Source organism: Rousettus aegyptiacus, unplaced genomic scaffold (genome assembly GCF_014176215.1).
Source record: "Rousettus aegyptiacus isolate mRouAeg1 unplaced genomic scaffold, mRouAeg1.p scaffold_m13_p_7, whole genome shotgun sequence".
Lineage (NCBI taxonomy): Eukaryota > Metazoa > Chordata > Mammalia > Chiroptera > Pteropodidae > Rousettus > Rousettus aegyptiacus.
The window spans coordinates 67474041-67492008 of NW_023416310.1; the positions used below are offsets into that span (position 1 = coordinate 67474041).

The 17968-nt window shown below is 47.3% G+C and overlaps 2 protein-coding genes across 6 annotated transcripts in view; one reads left to right on the plus strand and one right to left on the minus strand.

Moving 5' to 3' along the window:
- Positions 1–5775, minus strand: part of SNRNP200 (small nuclear ribonucleoprotein U5 subunit 200) — a 29419-nt gene extending 23644 nt beyond the window's left edge. The window contains exons 1-9 of the mRNA XM_016142925.2: positions 5712–5775; positions 5134–5297; positions 4076–4247; positions 3141–3333; positions 2635–2690; positions 1293–1391; positions 783–935; positions 590–689; positions 270–406 (exon numbers count right to left, since the gene is read on the minus strand). Of these exons, the coding sequence (XP_015998411.1) occupies positions 270–406; positions 590–689; positions 783–935; positions 1293–1391; positions 2635–2690; positions 3141–3333; positions 4076–4247; positions 5134–5297; positions 5712–5756 (1119 nt within the window). The 5' untranslated portion in view covers positions 5757–5775. The remainder of the gene's footprint in view (positions 1–269; positions 407–589; positions 690–782; positions 936–1292; positions 1392–2634; positions 2691–3140; positions 3334–4075; positions 4248–5133; positions 5298–5711) is intronic.
- A 6168-nt stretch (positions 5776–11943) lies between these two features.
- Positions 11944–16204, plus strand: ITPRIPL1 (ITPRIP like 1). Of its 5 annotated transcripts, none has more exons than XM_016142931.2 (3): positions 11944–12169; positions 12284–12404; positions 13144–16204. In XM_016142931.2, exon 3 carries the CDS (start codon positions 13158–13160, stop codon positions 14802–14804), a length of 1647 nt encoding a protein of 548 aa, XP_015998417.2. In that variant the 5' UTR covers positions 11944–12169; positions 12284–12404; positions 13144–13157; the 3' UTR covers positions 14805–16204. The 5 variants fall into 5 exon arrangements, with proteins under 5 accessions (XP_015998417.2, XP_015998419.2, XP_015998418.2 ...); XM_016142935.2 differs by having other exon boundaries at positions 12019–12169; positions 12311–12404; XM_016142933.2 differs by having other exon boundaries at positions 11944–12404; positions 13189–16204.
- Positions 16205–17968: the final 1764 nt, after the last annotated feature.

The following is a 17968-nucleotide window of genomic DNA, read 5'->3' on the forward strand; positions in this document are numbered from 1 at the left end:
AGGAGATGCCATGATTTACTGAGTACACAAACAGAAACAGGCCCATGGTGCTGGGGAGACAGCTGGTCAGTGGTCTCCTGACCACACCAACATGAATGTGTTGATTCTAAGCTGTGCCCCTGACAAACCTTAAAGAATTTAAAGAAATACTTTTACAATTTCCTCTTAATATAATACATTTAGCTGTATGCTACAATCTTCTATCTAAAGTCTCTTTCCAAAGCAAACACTCAGCTCAGGAATCAGACAGATAAACCAGCTTGCCTCACCCGGATCAGATCCTCTTTCTCCGTCTCATGGAGTTGGTAGAGGAACTTTGAGAGCTCTGGGTCGGCCTCCATCTTTCCCATGATCCTTTCCTTTTCAGCTTCACTCTGAGCACTAGCCAGCAAGGTACAGTACAAAACTGCCAAGGGCAAAAAGAGAGCAAAGGTGAGAGGAGGGGGTGAGACAAAACCAACCTTCAACTTTGAGATGCAAAGAAAAATGAATGAAACACAAACTGGAGCTACAAGGGCAACACAGCTTCCACTACACGCATGCATGCACACACGCACACATGCTATAGAAGGGGCCACCGTGCACTCACTCATCATCCTGTGCTGCCGTAGCACTTTAATAAAATCAAAAGTGTTGAAGCCGAGCAGCAGCACCAACTGGTTCTCACACTCGCGGTCATCGCTCGCTGTCTGCAGAGAAGGTGACATCAGGATTAAGAGCGCAACTGTCTACTTCATGCACTGTCCTATACACTGGATGCAAAACTATGACCTTGGACATACCTTCAAGATCTCCAACACTTCGTCTGCCTTCTTCTGCGACACGATGGCATCATCATAGAAGCGACTGAGCTGCCGCTGCAGCCAGAATGCATCAATGTCCCGAGGGTGCAAATCTTTCTTCTTGGAACTCATCAGTTCCCCAGAAGCAACGAGCTGCAAAGTGACCCAGCACTGATCTCGCCAACTCTGCCCCAATCACATCTCACCAACCCACAATAGCGCTCAAAAATCCACCCGTAGCCCACTTTCTTTTGAGAACTTCCCAGAGGACAGAAAACTTGGCTATACTGAATTCAGAAGCATACCAAAACTAAGATTTCAGCAGTGCATGCCTTTGGGAAGGAGGGTGACTGACTGAAATCAAAGGAAACCAAGACACTAAAAGTTCTTCGTGCTCACTCTACGAAAAGGGAATTCCGTTGGTGACATAACAGGACCTCACACAGGAGAGAAGTGCTACCCACAAAGCCCCTAGCCCAGAAGCAGTGAGCAAGAACAGACTGCACTCACATTAGCCGAGAGGGTGCAGCGCACCACTGCCTCATCCCCTTCCATGTCATCATCAGAGGCCTCTTCTCGAACCTCCCCGTACACATCTTCATCACCTTCCTGTGGAAAGAGCCCCAACCCCCACTTGTAATACAGAGCTGGCTCACACCAAAACCTGTCCCCTGCATCACTGAAAATTAGCTCCATGGTTAGAGCAACAGTTTTGGGGCGAAACCCAGACCTTACTGGGACCAGGGTCAGCTTATTCAGAGTAATTTAACGCGATGACCTCACTACTCTCGGTCCATGTGGCCCGACTTCATTAGATGCTTCTTTCTGCTGCTCACCTGAAGCAGCCAGAAAGGCAACCCATTGGATCAATCTCCCTCATACACACAATCCATAAGTGAAATGAAGAGGAGCTGTGCAAAAGCACGCCTGGGTAGAAATGCAGCCACACTACCATCCTGACTCACACACCGGCTCACGCGGTACTGTGGATTCCACATGGTGTCACATTAAAAGCAGGCACTTAAGTCATAAGCATTTGTTAAATAAATAAATGCAACGAGCAAAGCATTCTTTCAGTTTATTGCTACTTAAATTCATACAATCCTATTCACTGTATCACAGGAAGGGAATTCAAAATCACTATTTCACTCATCTCAGCTGACAGATGGAGAAACTGAAGCAAAATGATAGGCCCAAGATCTAAGACCAAAATTCGTCAGACTGCCTGGCTCCCGATTTGGTGGCTCCCTGCTGAACCTACACTGCCCCTGCCTCCTCTCCTAGCATGAGGTGCCAAGGTGACACTTTATCTTTCAGGAGCCGGGCTCACCTGCAGTAACCGAGGCAATTGCACAGACTTCCAAGAGTCCTACTTACTCTTATTCGGTTGTACTCAAGAAATCAGTCCAGACAGTGAACCTCAGTGGCTGCTGCAGCTGTTACTTAACCAATCACATACAAAATGTGCCCAAGCTCTTAGGCAAATGTGCACTTTTAAAAAGAGCGAAGACATGCAGCCCTGACCAGTAGGAAATGATCATGGTAAGGTTAAAATGCAGTGATGCGTGGTAGCATATGCTCTCAGTGAAGTACACACCGCACTCATCTATGTCTTCTTTTTGCTGATGCAGTGGCTTACTCTAAGTTATATTAATTTTTACTTATAAGTTTAATTTGCTTTATAAAACCTAACAATGACTAAAATAATTTTTTAGCAAAATGATATTCATGGCCAAGTCCGACACTCATACAATACCATAAAATTTATAGAAATTCCTTAACACTAGAACTGATCCCCTTATCCAATTTCAAAAAACAAAAATAAACTGGGTCATTTGGCTTTATCACTCACCTCCTCATCAGACTCAAACTGTACATTCACGCCATATGTCTCATCAATGTTGTCATCTGAAATGAGGGATTTGAGGACAGTGAACAATAAGTGGGATGTGACACCATGGAGCTAACCTCCTCCCCACTGGCCTGACATGCCTCCCCTCAGGACAGACCTCAGGTCTAAGGATTCACAAAGACACTTAACAATGGCCAGAGTGAGCCACCAAGGCCTTCTCCAACCTGCCAACCCTGGGTACGGCCCTACACTGCCTGCTCAACCACTTGAGCCCCCCAAGCTCTGCCCGGAGTTTTCTCCCATGCTTTATGTGAGAAAAGGTACAGAGTAAGAAAGGGCTGCCATAATCTAGGGATTCTTGTGTCCATCAACTTTAACTCCTCGAGAAATACAAACGAGTTACAGGAACTGACATATTTAGCTGTTTTAATGAATGAGGTTAGAAGATCACCTCTAGGGGTCAATAAGCAACCAGGTAACGTGACCAGGACACAAAGAGCTGTTACCCATGTTCTGGATTTCCTTGTCTCCACCGTAGTCTGTGATCTTTTTGCCCAAGTTCACTAGAACATGGTATCTGGTGTCATCTGTCTGACCCAACAGCAGGTCAATCTCCTTTCTCCTTTCCTTGTCACGAAGCTTTTCATTCTTTAGGACAGCTAGAACTTCGTCGGCTGCCCCACACAGAATATCACGTGGCTGGTGGAAAAAAAAAAAAAAAAAAAAAAAGCCAATGACAACAAACATTTAAAACAACAAGAGGCAGAACATCACTGATCTGTGACGACAGCCTATGGCGAGCCATACCTCTTTAAAACCTGCATACCAGGTTCTGACCGTTTTCATTAATGTTAAAAAATGCCACCAGAGTCACACAATTAAAGACCCATTTTAAAAAAGATTAAGCAGGTGGTCTTAGGAAGAAAGACACAACTTCCACCACATCTAACACATTTCTCCAGGTGGCAAGGGCATTGCAGTCTTCCTCCCACCTGCCAAGACTTGTGATGATCCTCTATCCCCAATTCCTACAGCACCCTCCTCACCAGTCTCAGACTCACAAAGGTCCTAAATCTAACCACACATGTAAAAAGGGTAAGAGCACAAACCTGGGATATAGATACCTGGGTTCTTAACTCGACTGTCAAATACTACCTCTGTGACCTGGGAAAACTACCTAACTACCCTTTGCCTCACATCTCTTCTCTGTAAGATGGAAAACGAACATTAACAGCACCTAATCATAGAGCTAACGTGAGGGCTGGAAGAAAGAAGACATGCAAAGCACTACCCCACATTAAGTAAGTACTCAGGAAGTATTAGCCACTGCTGAAAACTGGTATGGCCAACAGAAGAACATCCACAGGACGAGGTTCTTCCGGCACTTCCCAGGTGGACTCTTCCCCTCCAAAACCTTGGCCTCACCTTCTGGCCGCCTTACCTGGTCCCCAAGGGCAGCCTGGATGAAGCTAAGCAGCACCTCGTAGGTCTCCCGGGTCTCTTTGGTTTTAGGCTTGTAAATGATGCCCACCATCTCGTCAATACCCTCTGAGAGCAATGTGTACCCCTTCATCTTATTGATGTCGTGCCGGTCCTCGTCACGCTTCCTTCGCCTAACACACACAGTGCAATGGTGATCCAGGAGAAACCTCCCTCCTCAAGGCAAGACTAAATCAAGCCACCCTCCTCCTTCTCAGCTTCATGGCACACAGGCAATGTTTAAAACACAAAGCTATACCTTAGTAAATGATTCCCGTTTGGTCTTAGTCACTTGCAGGAGTATTTCTTTGTGGGAACACAGTAACAGACAGGGAATCCTGTCGTTGTCACGAGGTACACTGAACGTTGCAAGGAGACATCCTCCGCATTCATTTAAAAGAGAACCCTTTTTATTTTGTACAATATTATACAACTGGGTTTTGACTAGTGCCTCACTCCTCACTCCTCAGCTACATTTTCTTTTTCTAGCCAGAGAAACTGAAGCTCTAAAGGAATCTACTGCCATTGATTCCCACAAATAATAATAAAAATGGAAAAGATATCATATTTTGCAAAGTAGAAGGCCAATAATGCATTAACTCATTTCGAATATAACTACTTTAAACCAAAACTGGGCCTACAATTTTTGAGAAAAACAGAGAAGATCAGTGCCAAAGGTAAAGTTGAATTTTTAAATTTTGAAATATATCCCCCAAAAAGTAAAAAAAGAAATAACAAAAAAAATCCCATCATTCGTATGGCGGATGCTTGGATGTTTGTATATATAACAGCAGGAAATACGCAATAACAGAAAGAGAGGTGTTTTTTACTTGAGAATCTTTTAATTCTCATGTTGTTTTTACTTTCATTAAAGTTTTTTACTGCCACTGATGTCTCATCTTGCACCCAGCATTTCAGAAAAACAAAGCTCAAATGCTCCAGGCAAGATGAACTGTGGGGCGCAGGGGGGAAAAAGATGGACTGTTGATGAAGAAAAATTATTCTCCTCCTGCTACTCACTTGGCTCTTCTTTCCTCCTGCATCTGCGGTTTGGTCCGTTGAGCCTTATCTCCCATCCGGGTGCCCTCCAGCTTCCCAACCAGGGACAGCACCTCTCCCGTGGGCTCATCCCGGCGGGTACGGTCAATGAGAGAGCGGTCAGCTTGGAGGACAAGATTCGAGTTCTGAAAAGATCACAGAACAATGGAAGCTCGGACACGAGCAGAGCCAATTCCTATACCACAGGAATATCAGCGGACGATAACAGAGGAAGTAAGAATCGAAGAAACTAAGTGCTGGTAACCACTAGTCGGAATAAAAAGATATTTTCCTCAAAAAGAAACAGCGTCGTATAACTGCACATGAGCAAAGAGCAACTCAATCAGCTGCCCAATCCTAACACTGCCCGTAATAACTGCTGGGCATGATGAGGGTGATATCTGGAGCGGGGCGAGTGAAGCGCTGAGGGGACAACACTCCGATCCAACCTCCCCTCCGCTTTCGTAGTTCTTTTGTAGGCCTACGAACAAGCTCCCTTCCTCCGTCTCCCGCTCCCTACTAAACTCTCGGACCGGAGTCCTCCCCGGGCCCACACGCACCGCCTTGTACTCGTACTGCAGGCTACGGGCGGTCACATCCGCCATGTCTGCCGCCGCTCCGAGGTCTCAGCTTTCAGCTCCCCTTCCCCACACAAGACAAACTGCCCCCGCTGCGCGTTCCCACCAGGCAAGAACTACGCAGGTGAGACGCACAAGAGTGGATCAGAGAGAAACGAGACCACTTCCGCTTCCGGGTCGCGCGCCGGAAGTGAATGTGGGGCATGTCTCTGGCAGGCGCGCGCTGGTGCCCCGTGGCCTTCTGGGTAGGGCGGGCGGGTTCCCAGTCCCGGAATCCGGGGATCTTCAGATTTGGTTCTGACTTTTTTTTGCCACTTCGGACCCACATCCTATACTTTCCGCCCATGTCAGGCTCTGGTCTGCGGCCCTGAAGACTCTTCACTTCGTGAGCAAACATACACCTGCTTACCCCCCTGTCCTAACCCTAACGCATTCTGCTAGCTTCTGACTCTGACAACAGTCCTGTGAATTCTGCAGGCGAGAGAGCTAATTAGCCCTATTTCCGGCCGAGGAAGCCGAAGTGCCCAGCGAGTGATTTAAGGTGTGTGTGCGTGTGTGAATGACTGGTATCCTCCTTTGGGTCTTTCTCCTAGGTTTAATACTTGAATAAAAAGTCTGTCCCGCCTAAAGCCATCGGGCCAGCCTGGGGCCCCCTGTTTTCTCCCAAATATTTGTCGCCTTCCATGGCAGGGCCCTCTGCATGGCTCAAGGAACATTAGTGAAGGCAGCTGCCCTCCTGACAGAGATGGACTCCTTGAAACAATGACTTCATTTCTTACCCAATGGCAAAGTCCTTGGGCCCTTCCCACCCCCAGTCTACCAGTTCTCACTTAGAGCCTACTCGCTTTTCAAAGATGAATGAAAAAGAGGATGGGTGTTAAGCAAAAGGAATTCATCCTCACCCTTCGAGGATACACATGCTCCTCCCTTTGCTCCTGTTTTCTCCTACTTGGTCCCTTTGCTCCTTGGTGTTACCTGCCTGGCCTCTATAGGCTTAGAGTTTGCAGCCCTGGCTGGCTGTTGTATATCTAACCAAGCCTTCCAAGGGACAGTCTTCCTTGTGGCAGCTCTGCTCCTCAGTGGCTGTGTGACCTTGGGGTAGCTACCTGGTCTCTCTGGGTGAGTGTCATTTTGTCATCCTTAAAATTGAAGCAATAAAACTTTCCTCATAGGACTTGCGATTAAATGAGGTTATGTTTAAAGCACTGGTGAAGTGCCTGACTCAGGTGGACACTCAATGAAGGCGATTGAAATCTGAATTCTCAAGACTGACTGAAAAAAAAAAAAAAAAGACGGACTTTTATTCCATTGCCATGCTATGGCTCACCCACCTAATACAAATGAGTCTGAAAAGTATGTAGGGGATTCTGATCTGCATTTCTATAGAGAGATACTCATATTCACAGTTGAGCTGGGGCTGTGGGCAAATCTGTGAAGCAGGAAACAAAGGAAAATTCCCCCAACTTCCCTTTGTTTCTCAGCAGGTTCTTCCAAATATAATCCTCCATTTAGTAATTTAGATAGATTTGAAAATTTCCATAGGACATCAGAACTGGAAGGACTGTGAGAGATAAAGTAGTGCTTCCCATTTGAGGAGGCTATAGCAGAGAGGGTTGTCACACTGAAATGTACGTACAGAAGGAAAAAATCGTGATTTAGAAAACGACAGCCATGCTTCCTCACTGTAGGGTAAGGGCCATGTTTACACCAGAGATGGGAGTTCTGTTGGGGGAGCCAGTTCAGGGAAACTTCAGGCCTTCCTGTTGAAAAGGGTGAGGCTGGAGGGTCTTGGGGAAGGCAAGTCAAGAGGGGACTAAAGTGCCCTGCATAAGAAAAGGTAGAGGAATGGGGATTGGAGGCTGGCATGTAGAGAAGGGAAGAGAAAGGTATTCAAGAGGCAAGAGAACCCAGGAAGATGACAGGACCTAAGGGAACCACAAGCAAAGAAACTGGCTGATGCACTTTTAGGGAGTGATGTTTAAGTTGCTGCCCACATGAGATTTGCTCAAATCCTGAAAAGGAGTTTGCCACACATTGTTGTGTTCATTACTCTAGGGGATTAAGGAATGAAGGTTGTGCCATGGAAAGTTGAAATGGAGTAGGAAGGACTAGGTTATAGAAGACAAGCCACCAAGCTGAGAGAGAATTCAGTGAAAACAAGAAATTGGCACAATTTTGGGGGGGAAAATATGATCCTGAGAATTCTCAGACACCTGGCAGTGCAGAGATGCTGTTCTCATAACATGTAGAATGAAGCTTGAGCCAATCCACTCCTAAGAATCTACTCAGAGAACTGAATACATGTCTACACAAAAACTTGTACACAAATGTCGATAGAAGCACTGTTCATAATAGCCAAAAAGTGTAAACAACCCAAATATCCACCAACCGAGGAATTAATACACAAATTGTGGTACTGTAGGTTTATATAATGGACTATTTATTCAGCCCTCCAAAACAATGAAGTACCAATGCATACTGTAACATAGATGAATCTCAACATGTTGAGGATACCGGAAGGTAAACCGAGGCATATCGAATTTTTAAGAATTTACTTGAGCAAAAATCTATTCAAATTGGGCAGCACCAAGCCAGAAACGGTTAGGAGTGCTCCACCAACAGGAGCTAAGAGAAAGATTTATAGAGATGATACAGAAACAAAGCAAGAAAATTAGTTTTGGGGCTATAGCTTAGGCTTTTACCTTACTTGGAAAAGACTAACTAGCTGGCTCTCTGTGGTTCACTGTCCTTATGTTTTGATTTCTTAAAGTCCTTGAGGCACTTCCAGGCTCAGGTTTGGTTTGCTTACATAGGCTGCCAAGGTATTAGAACCACCTCGGTGTAATGGCTTCTTTATTTAATTAGTTTAACAAATGAAAGAAACCAATCACCAAAGACCACACAATGTATGATTCCATTTATATGAAATGAAGTGTGAAAAATAGGCAAATCTATAGAAAAGTGAAAGTATCTAACAGTTGGAGGCAGGGATCTTAGAGAGGAAGAATGAAGGATGATATTAATGGGAACAAGTTTTCTTGCTGGGGTAATGAAAATGTTCTAAAGTTAGACTGTAGTGATTGGTGCACAACTCTGAATACATATTAAGAAATCACTGAACTATACATTTTAAGTGGAAGAATTGTATAGTATATAAATCAGATCTCAATAAAGTTATTTTTTCGAAATAAATTTTTAACATCATTATGCCCAGGAAGCTGAGGGACCTGGGAGTACTCTAACAGGCACAGGCCCTTGAGGGACATTAGTGGCCAAAGTGAGCCTAGCTTGCCCCAGTATGCTCAAGGATAGCCTTCAGAATTCAATACTCCCTGGCCCCAGACTTGGAATAGGGTTGCCCAGGCTCCTGGACCTATTATTTCTGTACCTGAAGACCTGTCACTTCATTTAGTCACTTCTCAAATATTCACACGTACGCAAAACTCCATGAGCACTTTTGGGGACTCAGAAAAGCAAGATGCAATTAGAACCCTTGAGAAATTTCAGTCTGTAGGAGAAATAAAAATACAAATAACTGCAATTTAAAAAGCAGAATGCAGTCAGTGCCACAAGGGGGCATCTGAGGCTATCAGAGAAGTCACTTCCCACATAAGACCCTCTAATGTAAAATGCTGGCTGTGATTTCAGTTGAGGTGGGGGCTAGGGGAGATGTCTGGGGGATACAGAAAAAGCAAAAGCATGAAGGTGAAGAACAAAGGCATGCCTCAGGGACCGTTAAGAGCTCAGTTCAGCTGAGTGCAGGGCAAATGTAAAGACTGGAACCGTGGGATACAATTTGGGTTGATATAATTTACCGTCTCTTGAAAAAATAATGTCATTGTAAAGAGGTTTTACTTTAATCTAGGAGGCAAAAGGAAACCGTAGCAGGTTTCTGGTTTGGGAGGTTGGTTTGTTGCAGCTTTATAGCAGCTGTTTGATTAGGGGGACCAAATTTAGATTAAGCAAAAAGTATATATCATATGGCAAGCATTTGCAAAGTACCACTTTAGCATACATTATCTCATTTAATCCCCATAAGCCCTATGAAATCTACTAATGTCCTCCACTTTACCGATGAAGAAATCGAGGCCCAGAGAAGATAACTGATTTGCCTGGCCTCACCAGCCTCAAAGGCAGGCCATATTAATTCAGACCCTCTGTACAGGAGCTTCCTCACAGAGCTGGGAAGGTAAGATGAATAGTGGGAGAATGGGGGCGGGGGAACCAGAAACAAGGAGTACTGCTGAGAGGTGATGGCAGGAAGTGGAGCAAGAGGAGAGGTATGCCTGCTGGAGGAGCCATGAGCAGGGGTTAAGGAACATGAGCAATGAGAGCAAAACTCGAGAACTCAAATGTGTCTAGGAAGCCCTCAGGATGCCTGAACTCTTGGAGTTGGGAAAGAGGAGTGTTCAGTCACCCAAGGCCCCTTGGTAACTTGTGTATTGGATGGTAAATGCCTCCTGACCTAGAGCTGAACATATAGCTTATATATAAAGTTGGAGTGAAGCTAAGTCGAATAACTCCAGCTCCATATCCATTTTTACCACCATCTGTTGCGATACGTTGGCAGGTATATAGCAGGTTCCATTTCTGGTTGTACTGAATTAGTGTTTTCTCAACTTCTTTGAAATATTCTTGCCTGTGGTTGTTTTATACAGATTATTCATAGTCTAATTTTTCAATAACTGCAAAGCCTGCTTTGGCTTCTGGAATAAACAGCAACAACTGGGCTGTATCAGTAATATCTGTCAATTTCATCAAGAGCCAAGGAAAACCACCCCAAATCGCTTGCCTTTAAAAAAAATTGATTATTGGTGTTTTTCCCAACGTTCTCAAGTCTTTGAGCAACTCTTCTCACCACTGTGATGGCTTTTGTGATCAAAGTATGATCTTTAAATGGGTTAATAGTTCTGTAGCGTAGGGTCTCTAATTCATGTTAACAAGTTCATTTCTCTGCAGACTATGAATTAACAAATGCCTTCCAATCTGACAATCACCTTTGAAACAAATCCTTACTTGACCATAAACATACATCTTTAAACACATAGTTTTAAACACCATTGGCTTCCACACTCTAAAATGTGTGGGGTTTTTTTTTTTCATCTTGACATTGTCATATCATAAATTTAAAAAGAGAATTTCATTACAACTGCTTGAATGTACTAATGGCAGCCTGTGGGCTATTCTTTGTTGTGCAAGTTTATAAAGACGAACTTTGAAACTTCAGTTACCCTCATCCAGAATAGTCTTTCCCCCTCCATGATTAAGACAATATTTTTGGAAGTGTGGCCCAAGTTGTTTGAGGTCCCCTCTGCATTGCCACTGGATAAGGAGAACTGAAACGTGTCTTCCAGCAGGACTTTTAGCAAGTATCAAGAGGTCACCCCTTTCTTTTCTCTTGGAATGGGTGGCCCTGGAAAGGCTAGGGGCTCATCCTGATACTCAACAGATACTTCTCAAGAACCCCATTCTGCTGGTATTTCTTAGTATATCCCAAGCCTTGTCCTGCCTCCACACTTTATAAAGTTCTCTCTTATACGGCCCCGTGTCAGCAGAGCTTTGTAGATTTAGGGTTCTTATTCCCATGTGGCTAGTGAATGGAAAGCAAGGCCTCAAGCCAGGTCTTTGGAGCCATGTGATCCTTCAGTGAGGGCCACTGCGATGGAAGTAGGGGTTACCGCAAGATGCCTGAGTTTGGGGGCGTGCTGGGATTGCCGACCATTAAGGATGCCGACAACACATCTCATCTGCACTATTTTGCTCAGGGACAGCCCAAAATGGGAATACCGTTTCCCTGGTCAGTTCCTAGTTATGCCACCGTCACTCTCACACCTAAGTTCCCACTACGCATATTCCCCGCTGAACCGAGAGTGAAGGTGATACCGCCAGCGTAGTGCTCCTTGGCGCCACCCCAGAGGGGCTGAGCAGCTGCAGCATGAGCGCCCTTCAGCTGTAAGTCTGGGGCCGCAGGCCCTGCGCTCTGCACACAAACCCTGGGGCCGGGACGGAGGGGGCGTGTGTGTGATGAGATCACTGAATCCCCCAAACCCGCTCCCACCGCACGCTATGAGCAGGGTGTGGTTGGGCGAGGTGGGAGAGGGCTGGTAGTTCTGGGCGAGGCCTGGACGGTGGGGCGGGGCCTCGTGATTCGGGGCGGGGCCTGGTAGCGCTGGGCGCGGCCTGGACAGCGGTAGTCCTAGTAGTACCGACTAGGTTGGCGCCCTCGGATCCGCGCGCAGTTCAGTGTGTTCTCAGTGGTGGGCCGCGCACAGACGACCCGACACTAGGACAGACATGGTGTGCTCCCCAAGAGAGGGGAGCGGGGCCACTCCCGCGGGAGGACCTGGCGAGGAACAGGGAGCCTCCACGCCGCCGGGAAGCAGGCGAGGACCGTCAGGCTGCTCTATCTCTTTAAGACCTTGTTCCTGCTGACACCTACGGTGAGGAACTTGGCCCCGGGAAAACCCCCGGGAGGGTAGGGGGGCGAGAGTCCAGTTCTCTGGGCCTTGAATTTGGGGAAGTTATGAATGGGAGGCACTCTGTTTCATCCAAAGCCCCAGGTACCTTGTAAATTTTGACAGGAATTGGGTGAGCCTGAGCAAGGCCAAGTTCCAAAGGGAGGAGAGGCCCCCGCCAGGCTTCAGTGCCCACACAACTGGGTCCTTCATGACCTCGGTAAGCCCAGCAGCTTCAACCTCTGTGGTGGGTGGGGAGGCAGAGGAACCAATTACTGCCCGCCTTCGGGTGGCCTTGGGTAACTGGTTCCTGGGCTAAGAGGTGCCGCTGTGCCTGCCTGTGGGTAGCAGCAAGCAGTGGAGAAGTGACTGGAGCACTGTGCCTCCCTGGTGCCCACTGAGGGTTGGCACGAGGGAGGAGGAGAGGCTGAGCAGTCTGATGACACTGGGTGAGCAGAATGAGAATTGTGAAGTCACAGAATAAGAGGGATGCTACAGGTGGGGCCTGGAGCCGACTGTCTGGCAAGAGGAAAGGTGTTGCCCAGGCAGACTGTGCTTCCTGCCCGTGGAAGGGAGTCTCTGGGGTCAGCAGGGCAAGCCTGGTGCCCGGGGTGGAGTGATGAGTCGGGTGAGGCCACCTTACCACTGGGGTTCCCCTCCCCATCCTACACAAGAATGAAAACAGTCCCATGTCCACACTCTGGAAACCTAAATACTACCCAGGCCATGTGGAAGGAAAGCAGTAGAGAGACTGAGTGGCATATCCTGCTGCCCCCCTTTCTCCTAAACCCTCCCGGGCAGACCAACCTGGCTCTGTCCAGCCCCAGCTCTGTGAGCTCTCTGTTCATCCTGAATAGTTGACCCCCAGGATTTGGGGGTTCCAGAGCTCTGGGGAATATGCACTGGAGAGCAGATGAACCCCGAAGATCCACTTCTGACTCCCACCCCTACTTCTCCAGATGCAGAGGCCTCCATGGCTGTGATAAGCCTTCTGTTCTTGGCAGTGATGTATGTTGTCCACCACCCCCTGATGGTCAGTGACCGGATGGACCTGGACACACTGGCCAGAAGTCGGCAGCTGGAGAAGCGGATGAGTGAGGAGATGCGCCAGTTAGAGATAGAATTTGAAGAGAGAAAGCGAGCAGCTGAGCAGAAACAGAAGGCAGAGAACTTCTGGAGAGGAGATACATCCAGCGACCAGTTAGTGCTGGGGAAGAAGGACATGGGGTGGCCATTCCAGGCCGAGGGCCAGGGGGGGCCGCTGAGCTGGATGCTGGGAAACCTGTGGAACGCCGGCCTCTTTTGCCTCTTTCTCATCTTTGAGCTCCTGCGACAGAACATGCAGCTTGAGCCAGGCTTTGATTCCAGCAGTGACGAGGAGGCAGAGGAAGAAGTCCGGCGGGTCCCCATCACCTCCTACAACTGGCTTGCCGACTTCCCTTCGCAGGAGGCCCTGGAATCATTTTACAGACACTACGTCCAGAACGTCGTCCGTGACCTTCCCTGCACATGCGAGTTTGTGGAGAGCTTTGTGGATGACCTCATTGAGGCCTGCCGGGTGCTCAGCCGCCGGGAGGCTCATCCGCAGCTGGAGGACTGCCTGGGCATTGGGGCTGCCTTTGAGAAATGGGGTACTCTCCACGAGACACAGAAATTTGATATCCTCGTGCCCATCATCCCCCCGCAGGGCACTATGTTTGTGCTGGAGATGAGAGATCTGGCCCTGGGCCACCGCTGTGGCAGTGTGCTGGTGGAGTCGGAATGCATGTGTAAGCGCGAGAAGCTTCTGGGGGACGTGCTTTGCCTGGTGCACCACCACCAGGACCATTCGGCCCTTCTGGGCAAGTGTAGCAGCTCCATCAAGGCAGCACTCTGTACCGGCTCCCACCTGGATGCATGCAAGACCGTACAGTGGTTCCGGAACATGGTGGGCAATGCCTGGGCCCTAGTGGCCCACAAGTATGACTTTCAGCTAAGCCTCCCACCATCCACTACGTCCTGCAAGCTTAGGCTAGACTATCGCTCAGGCCGCTTTCTCTCAATCCACTTGGTCCTGGGGGTGCAGCGGGAAGACACCTTGGTCTACCTGGTGAGCCAGGCTTCTGAGCAGGAACAGCTCACCAGTGTGGACTGGCCTGAGTCCTTTGCAGCCTGTGAGCACTTGTTTCTGAAGCTTGTAGGGCGTTTTGCTCCTGAGAACACCTGTCACCTCAAATGCCTCCAGATCATCTTAAGTCTCCGGGACCTTCAGAGCCTGCCCCAGGGAGCATCCCGTCCCATCCTCACCTCTTACCACTTCAAAACAGCCCTCATGCACCTGTTGCTGCGGCTGCCTCTCACGGACTGGCAGCACAGCATGCTCTCCCAGCGGCTCCAGGACATCCTTTGGTTCCTGGGTCGGGGTCTCCAGCAGAGGTCCCTCCATCACTTCCTCATTGGTAATAGCTTCCTGCCCCTGACCATCCCCATCCCCAAGACATTTCGGAATGCTGAGCCTGTCAACCTCTTCCGACACCTGGTGCTTAACCCCATGGCACATTCACAGGCAGTGGAAGAGTTCCACAGCCTTCTGACCCGGGTGAAAGGTCTGCCCTGCACCCCATTGGCCGGGGCACATTAATGTAAAGGCCATTAAAGAGGGGGAGAAGGTATTGCTGATTCCTCAAGCTGCAAGAGTTTATTTTTTTAGATACATCAGTGGTGTATGTGACCCTCACCTTGCGAGTAAGGGCTGTGGGAGACTATGACACTCAAAGGAGCACATGAAGCTATCACGAAGACGCCCCCCCTGGGGCCTAGTCTAGGGTGGGTCTTCAGAGGCTTTCCTTCTCTTGACCTAACTTTCACTGTCCTGACTCACAGAGAGCCCAGGGAAATGGGTGTTATGGGAGGATCTTGCTGCTACCAAGTTAAGAACCCGAACAAGGGGCCTGTGAAATTGTGTTTTGTGTCACACTGGAAACAAGAGAACCAGATGATACCTCCATCCAACTCATTCCTTCTCGTATTTTAGGATGTAATTTTTCCAACCTTCACTATTGAGAGATATAACAGAGGTGTTTGTTTTCTTAATTCAGCCCAATTTTTATGACAATATAGCTGTTTTTATGCATCTGAAACTATCCAAATAATTTCTTAGCATTGATTCAGAGAGATTTTAAGTCAGTAGTGACCTGATAACTGAGATAATGTATTTGCTAAAATTAACTAGCCAGCATCTAATGACCTTCTTTGTGCCTAGAAGCAACATTATAAAACCCTTAATGAGGACAATTGGGAAGGGGGCTCTGAGATGAACAATTATTTCTGGTGTTTCTGGGAGGAGCCACTTGTTTGTTAAATGGAAAGATTCAGCTATCATGTGTAGCTGTGCTTTTTCTGAGTCTGGCAATGCCTTTGTATTTTCTTCAAAGATGACCAAGGGATTATCTGAACTATGTTTGCAGTTTTGCAAGGCAAAGTCATCACAGTCGAGGACCACTGGCAGGGCTAGACAGGAAGGGACTGCGAAGCAGTCAGTTCAAACAAAGTTGTGATTCTGGAAATGTGATTGGTGTATTTTTCCATTCTTTAAAACCCTGGGCATCCTGAGGAGTGTTAGGAAATATGACGATGGTTGTGGGTGTGGTTGTTTTAGAATCCAATGCTGTCTCTATTTTGCATGCCAAGATCTGCTGGGGAGAAGAAGCTGGCCCTTCATTTAGCTTGACCTCATGGTGGTCTAGTTGCTGGCCTTGTGGGCTTTGGTTGTAGAATCCACACCCTCCCCTCAGCAAATATAAATTACAAGTGTCCGAGATGCTGATGCCAGTTGATATTTGAGACTCCTACTGCACTATAACTGCTGTGCCCCCATGTTGTCTGCTGATATCTGCCGGTACTGCTTTCAAGTTAAGATGCGGTGATGGTTGGTTCTATGCTGGTGGGATTTTGGTGTTTTATAAACATCCATATGCTTTTTGTTTAGAAAATAATTTGCTGGTGTTTCGTTCTAAATCAATAAAGGAAGCAATTTCTGTATCAGTTGGAATCTGTGCAGTAACATCTGATCAGCATGCTCACGTGCCTGTTCCCCAGAAGTTCATGTTACCCTGATGGCTTCATCTAGCATGTCCTGGTGTTACTCAGTGGACCTTGAACCTGTTTGCCCTGTGATCTCCCAGCAGCCTGGCCAGTAGCCAGGAAAGGATAATTCAGAATGTTAAGAAACATCTAAGTTACTCATTTTAATGGTACCCAAACCAAAACGTCAGCCAAATTAAAAGATCTTAGTGGCTACAAACAACACGCATAAGCTCTAGGGGGCATAAGTCTGTCAGGTAGAGAGAAGGTGATATGTGTTAGGACTGGGGGTTTCTGGTCTAGTAAGAGGCAAGGAAGAAAGCAGGCAATGGTCAGCACAGCTCCAGTGGGGCAGCAGGCATAAGAAGGTATAGAGAAAACAACTGGTAATGGGAAGAGTAGAGCTGTAGTGCTCTGGGAGTACTCCTACAATGAAAGGGGAAACTTCGAGATATTTCGGAAGCTGAGCTTCATTTTAAAACAATACCTAGCTGGCACCCAGGATAGAACAGCAGTTAAAGTAATGGAAATATTAGCATTCATTGAACATTGTTCTAAAATGCTTCACATCTGCTCAGTCATTTAAGCCTCACACTAGAACCCCATGCAGTGGGTGCTTTGTCCTCTCCATTTTACCTATTACAAAACTGAGGCACAGAAAGGGTGCACAACTTCCCTAGGGTCACATAGCTAGCAAACGACAGAGTGTGGAGGACAGCACCTGTCCTAGGAGCCATCCAGCACAAATGGGACACAGGGCTGAAAGTGCTTTTAAAAGCAAAAGGCACTGTATTAATTTTAACATAAAGGGTGGTATGTTGTTTGGAAATTCCAGAAGACAGAAATTGTTGGTTCTTAGCCCAGTCTTTAGGAGGTCAGGAATTTCATATCACATACAAAATTAAAGGCATTTGCTCAGAGGCCAAAATGAATGTAAAGCCATTTCAACTATGTGCCATTGAGCCCCAGCGACTGTGAAGTTTATGTTATGAACTACATTATGATATAAGCCAGCTGGGCTGGAAGGTCAGGGCAGATTTGAAGCCAAAGGCTTGCTTGCTTAGGTAGCCAGCTGACAGCATGGTTGTTTTCACTTAAACCAAGGCTGTCTGCATTCACCTTGGGGAAGCAACCTCAGTGAGGAGCGAAATGAGGAAGGAGAATGGGCTCCAGGATGGCTTTTCTGCTGACAAGGAGTAGGGAAGGGGCCCAACTACTTTATTTTTGTACAGCCAGGGGATAGGAGTTTTGCACACCACTGATAAATCATTCAATCTTTTGGCACCCTCCTCCATAGTACTAACCCCCAAAACAAAAAATGGCATTCAAGGAAGGAAGTGAATGGCCTGTGTGCACCTGGTGGGCTGGCCCACATTGTTGTGGGAGGTGGAGCGAGCTCTGCTTGCCGGCACACAGAACCCCCAAGCAGTCAGCTTAGGAGGCGCTATTACACCCACCGAACAGCTTCATGCCTCACCTTATGGGTCACTTCATAGCCTTCTTCTGCCAGGAGTTCCAAGCCAGTTCCTCAGAGGCTCCTGATTCTTCTGTTCCACCTACCACTCTCCTAAACCCACTGCTTAGTTGGTACAGACACAGAACCCAAAAGGCTCACTCTCTCACATGCACACAGCAGAGTGGATGAGTGAGATGACAGACCCTGCAGGGCCTTCTAGATCACAGTAGAAGTTCCCATAGTCATAGAACTTTGGAATGATTTTA